Source organism: Branchiostoma belcheri, unplaced genomic scaffold (genome assembly GCF_001625305.1).
Source record: "Branchiostoma belcheri isolate BF01 breed outbred unplaced genomic scaffold, Haploidv18h27 scaffold126, whole genome shotgun sequence".
Lineage (NCBI taxonomy): Eukaryota > Metazoa > Chordata > Leptocardii > Amphioxiformes > Branchiostomatidae > Branchiostoma > Branchiostoma belcheri.
This window is the reverse complement of record NW_017802669.1, coordinates 502,765-508,214: the sequence shown is the minus strand read 5'-3', so window position 1 is coordinate 508,214 and position 5,450 is coordinate 502,765. Positions and strand designations below refer to the sequence as shown.

At 43.1% G+C, this 5,450-nt stretch overlaps 1 protein-coding gene across 1 annotated transcript; it reads left to right on the top strand.

Annotated features, from left to right (window-relative positions):
- The first annotated feature begins 3,856 nt into the window (after positions 1–3,856).
- Positions 3,857–5,193, top strand: LOC109463432 (cytochrome P450 2U1-like). Its single transcript, XM_019760249.1, has 3 exons — positions 3,857–3,949; positions 4,338–4,473; positions 5,011–5,193. The coding sequence occupies exons 1-3, from the start codon at positions 3,857–3,859 to the stop codon at positions 5,187–5,189; spliced, it is 408 nt and encodes a 135-aa protein (XP_019615808.1). The 3' UTR covers positions 5,190–5,193.
- Positions 5,194–5,450: the final 257 nt, after the last annotated feature.

The window sequence follows — 5,450 nt, the reverse complement described above, 5'->3', positions numbered from 1 at the left end:
GTTTATGCCCCGCATTCCAATACTGGAGCAGGAAAGCTTGACATACCTACCAAAACACTTGAATAAAGTTCATACTGTCAATATGGCATATGGCTTTGTACAGGTGTTAATTGAGTTAACCCAATCAGATACGAACAGCCAATCAGCAAGGAGAATAGAGGAAAGCTGCATGCCTATTGGTTGCCTGCTCTACATGCCATTCTGATGACTCGTGCCCAAATATGGCAACACACTGCTATAGTACATTTTCTAGAACACAGCCAAAAAGCTCAAATAAAACAATTTTAAAAGCCTGTATCACAAAAATGAAAAAAAAACACCTGGGGATATTTGCCCACTCTACCTCCATGCCAAATTTCATGTTATTTGGCCCAAAAATGAAGGAGTTGAATCAATTTAAAGAAATGGCAAGAGAAGAACGTGAGCAAAAACAATATGACTTCACCACTAGGTGGTGAAGTCATAATCAAGTCAAGACAAAATGATAAAAATAGTTAGAAAGCTCCTATTGTGCAGAACAGGAGCTTATGCTGTCTGTCCTTGGGGCTGGGAGCACCCAATATCAAGTGCCTGAGAGATCTACCCGAAGTCCCCCTTCCCTGTTGAGGGTGGGGGTGTACATTCTTTCGTATATTGCCTCAATACCCCGTTCCCGCTAGCGTGTTTCGCGGTCTAAGATATCCGTGGACTCCAGTTTGAAAGAGTGACCCTGGTTGTGTTGTAGGTGGTGGAAAATGGCTGAGGAGTAGCCGTTAGCACTTAAGGTCTGCAAGTTCCTTGTATCTTACTTTGAGCGGCCGACTGGGCCAATGACATGTAGGTGTTGATACAATTGGTCTCCTCACATTTGAGTCTGTAAATAACATTCGCCTTGGTACCTTTGTGAGGGCTTCTTAGGTTGTACCTGTCTTTGTCTGAGGGTTGAGTGATGTTTGAAGTTAGTGGCTATGTTGAAGTTTTAAAAAGAAACTCAATTTAAAATGAGTAACAAAAATCATACCTTCAAACCTACATGACCTCATAGTCATACCTTCGTCATGTGCTGCTGTATATAATTTGACTTTTATTTTGCTAATAAGTGAACCAACGAATGTGCACCACACCCCAAGTTATAACTGATTACAAAATCATGTCCGTATGATCTGTAACCTTTTAACGAAGGTAATTATCAGGAAAAACAATTCATATTCAGGTAAACTGTCAGGTAATCAAGTCAGATTGGTAGGATAAAAGATTAAGTTACTCAACTCTTTTGGTTTCTTTTCATCCTTGAGCATGGTGTACACGTTTGGTGTTGTTTCACCCGATAGAAATGACGAGGAACCTCTATGCAGTCACGAATTCATTTGGAATCTGTGGTCTTGGCAAAACGCCAAAACGCGACAGGACACTGAGTTGGTTGTTTGGGAGAAGTCTAGCCGCACATTTGGAGCAAACCTGCTTGGCGTCACTGTAGTACTGTGTAACGAGGCTAAATTCCCTGTTACACATTTTTAAAGGCTTTAAAAAGCCTTTCCCCTGAACACCAGCCTACCAAGGTTGGCTGAATTTCAGGATCGGTCTGACCTCATTTGGGCCAAGCCTACCTTTCAATACGATTCGAATTGAATATAAGTTGAAATTGAGTAACTAAAAATTCACTGCTAACTACATCCCGATCTTCCTCCGAACACCAGCCAACCAACAGCCAACCAGGAACCTGTATGCAGTCAATGAATTAGGACATTTTCAGGAGGCGAGATCGCATATCATTTGTTCCCATTTTTTGTTTTAGGTGTGGGCTAGAGAGATAGTCATAAATTACTTTCCGTGAAACTAAGAACGAAATTTTGGAATCTGTGGTCTTGGAAAAACGCCAAAACGCGACAGGAAACTGAGTTGGCTGTTTGGGAGAGGTCTAGCCGCACATTTGGAACCTGCTTGATGTCACTGTAGTACTGCGGCTATGTCAGACCGCTGATTGAATATGCAGCCCCAGTTTGGAACGCTTCACTCACCAACAGACAAATTATAAACAGTCAGACTAGAACGAGTCCAGAAACGTGCTTGCAGGATTGTGTTGGGCCGGCAGTACACCTCATACCCGGAAGCCTTGAGAACGAGAACTTTGGAACTTGAATCTCTTTCTGACCGCAGACACAATCTTTGCCTGAACTTTGCAAAAAAAAGGTTAGTCAGTCGCCTCGCTTGTGTTACTGCCTTCCTCCTACGCGGGGAGATCTGCACGGTCGGCAGCTGAGGAACTCGCTCCAGTACCCCAGGCCAGAGGGACCTAAAGATACACCACGAGTGCGAAGCCGATGTTGGCTAAACTCCTCAATGGACTGTAAACTGAACTGTTAGAACTGTTTTGATTCGAGAGCAGTTTAACCTTTAACGATTCCGCACAATGCTGTTTTTAATTTCCTTGATGTCGAACCACCTTGCTATATTTATAGTATGGAAAATCATGTCGTCAATTATTGAGTGTTACTTGTATATGTATTATATTAGCCTACGGTGTTTGTTTTACTGAGTATGTGGAATGTAAAATTCGGCGCAATTCAGTGTATACTGCAAGGCCGATTTTTATCGTGTTTTTGTCAATAAACCATTTACCACCATACTGTGTAACGAGGCTAAATTCCCTGTTACACATCTTTAAAGGCTTTAAAAAGCCTTTCCCCTGAACACCAGCCTACCAAGGTTGGCTGAATTTCAGGATCAGTCTGACCAGATCTGGGCCACGCCTACCTTTCAATACGATTCGAATTGAATTTTAGTTGAATTGAGTAATTAAAAATTCACTGCTAACTACATCCCGATCTTCCTCCGAACACCAGCCAACCAACAGCCAACCATGGCCGAACCTCTCGTCCATAGCAGTGTAAAAGTAAAAGTTAAAGTGACTGAAAAGTTAAACATTTTGAAACATTCGGCTGGCGTAATTGTAGCAGACTTTCCCCAGACACCAGCCAACCACAGCCGACTGCTCCGACCTAAACCATGGTTCGGGGGAGTTCGGCTAGTGTTCGGGAGGCCATTGCCGAACATGGTCTCCCGAACACTGCCGAACTCCCCCAAACTATGGTTAGTGGCAGGCCGAGAGCAGGAAGAAGAGGACTACTTTAGCATAGTCTCACACCAACCGAACTTTGGACAACATCCATAGTCTGGAAGAAAATGCTGAAAACCAAACACTTGGCACGATAGGTGCTCAAAATTACACGAGCATCGCACTGTCTTTGGCTTCAAAAAATAACAATTAACTACTCACTTTTTCTCTTGCTGTTGCTGTGAACTACCACTTCAGTGCCACACCGCTCATTGCAGGAAGGTAGACAACTTGACAAGACCGAAGCTTTCCTCTCAACTTGGTCTGTTAAACATTGAAATGCTGGAGTTTCCTTGTAGAACCATGACTCATTCATCCTGTGCTGTATGTAACCCCAGTGCGTGGGAGGTCTCGTCACGTCGGCAATTTTTATCAGTGGGCGGTTTCCCGACATACTCTGAGCTCTATATTTTTGTAAGCTCAACTGCCAAATCGTCAAAACATATCTTTCATTAATAAAATGTAAAAGATAGGTACACTGTTTTCACAATGTTTTAGCAATTAATTAGAAAATCAATTAACAAATGTTATAAATTGTTTTTATGAATAATAAATGGTTTATTGGCCAAACATCACCCGTGCAATCGCAGCCTTATAGTGCTGAATTAACTACCTGCCAAACATTATTTTCTAAAGGGTGACTTCAATACAATGCATATGTACCAGGTGCAGCAGGAGCTTGATGCCGTTGTTGGTGAGGGTCTGCCCGCCCTGTCCCACCGTTCCCAGCTGCCCTACGTGAACGCCTGTCTGCTGGAGGTCATGAGGATCCGGCCTGTCGGACCTCTGGCGGTTCCCCACGCCCCCACAGAGACCGTCAAAGTGCGGGAATACGATATCCCCAAGGGAACCCAGGTATTGCTACCTTTAAAAAGGCTACGGATTCCCTTTTTAATTGGGGTATAACAAAATAAAAAAAGAAGGAAAACTAGACAGAAGAGACTAGAGACTTCTTAACTATTTTCCTTTTCTTTGTAACTTTTCGACGTTACTTATTATGTAATACATAAACAAAGAAAAGACGGCAGAAAAGGGACTCCTTGCAAAAGTGAGGTTACAAAAATGCCCCTTTCATTAAAAAAAGGGGACCACACGACTGAGAGTCAACTACAATGTACGTCACCATGTGGCTTTCCTTGTCAGTAAAGATTAAAAACAAGCCGAAATATTACTAAACACGTTGTGTTCGCAGATTGTGTGTATAAAATGTGTATCGGCGTATTTTCTATTTTGTCTGGTGCAGGTACTACCGAACCTGTACTCCCTCCACATGGACCCCGCCTACTGGCCTGATCCGGACCGGTTTGACCCCGGAAGGTTTCTGGACGCGGAAGGAAACGTCGTCAACAAGCCTGAGTCCTTCATGCCGTTTTCAGGAGGTAAGGCTTCGAGAGATGATTCTTATAGAACCGCAGTAATGATTATGGCTCACCATGAAGGTAGAGTGGGCAGATACCCCCAGGCGTTTTTTTTTCATTTTTTCGATACAGGCTTTTGAAATTGTTTTATTTGTTCTTTTTTTTTGGCCATTTTCCTGGAGACCTGGTATTACACTCAAATCATCTGAAACTTGGTATTGGTGTACTTCATATATCTACCAACAACAAGTCATTATTATTTTTGGCATACTCTCCCTTACATTTGTATAATTTGGGCCTTTTTGACTGTTTTTTATGCCAAATAGTGAAGTATACTTACCTTATAGCAATGACTCATCAGTCTGGAATGCAGAGAGCAACAGCCAATAGGCATCAAGCTTTCGAAATGGTAGGGCGGTTATAATCTTCTTGCTGATTGGGTGCTGGACTAATTGGATTAATACATTGGACACCTGCTCAGGGCAGTCTATAGCATTGGAATACGGGGCATAAATGCGATTATGGCTGCTCTCACAACTTGGCATTCTTTATTTCCAGGCCGACGCGTGTGTCTCGGGGAGCAGCTGGCCAGGATGGAGCTTTTCCTGTTCTTCTCGACCCTGCTGCAGTCCTTCACCTTCAGGACGCCAGAGGGCGCTCCTCCTCCAACAACTGACGGCGTCTTTGGTCTGACGTTGACGCCGCATCCGTTTAAACTTTGTGCGATCCCGCGTTAGTTTTATTGGGTTTATAGTATAAGGCAATTGCTGCAAAATTAAGGACATAAAATTCTGTCCTACAGCTATATATATGACAGGAAATTGGACATGAAAAACACATTTTGGAATCCTGCACCAAATCTTACATTGACTAAAACCGTACCCTGTCACAGGTCATTAACCACTGTGCTGAATTTACAAACAGGCGAGGGTATGATGATCCCTGATTTGAAGCACGTGGCCCTGCTTCTATAGCATAAACAAACAGGTAAAGCAGGA

Bases quoted from the DNA above. Each gene is read 5' to 3' on its own strand.
- LOC109463432 (XM_019760249.1), top strand. From the start codon at position 3,857: ATGAGGATCCGGCCTGTCGGACCTCTGGCGGTTCCCCACGCCCCCACA. The intron at 3,950-4,337 runs GTATTGCTACCT...TGTCTGGTGCAG, and splicing joins ATATCCCCAAGGGAACCCAG to GTACTACCGAACCTGTACTC. The intron at 4,474-5,010 runs GTAAGGCTTCGA...CTTTATTTCCAG, and splicing joins CTTCATGCCGTTTTCAGGAG to GCCGACGCGTGTGTCTCGGG.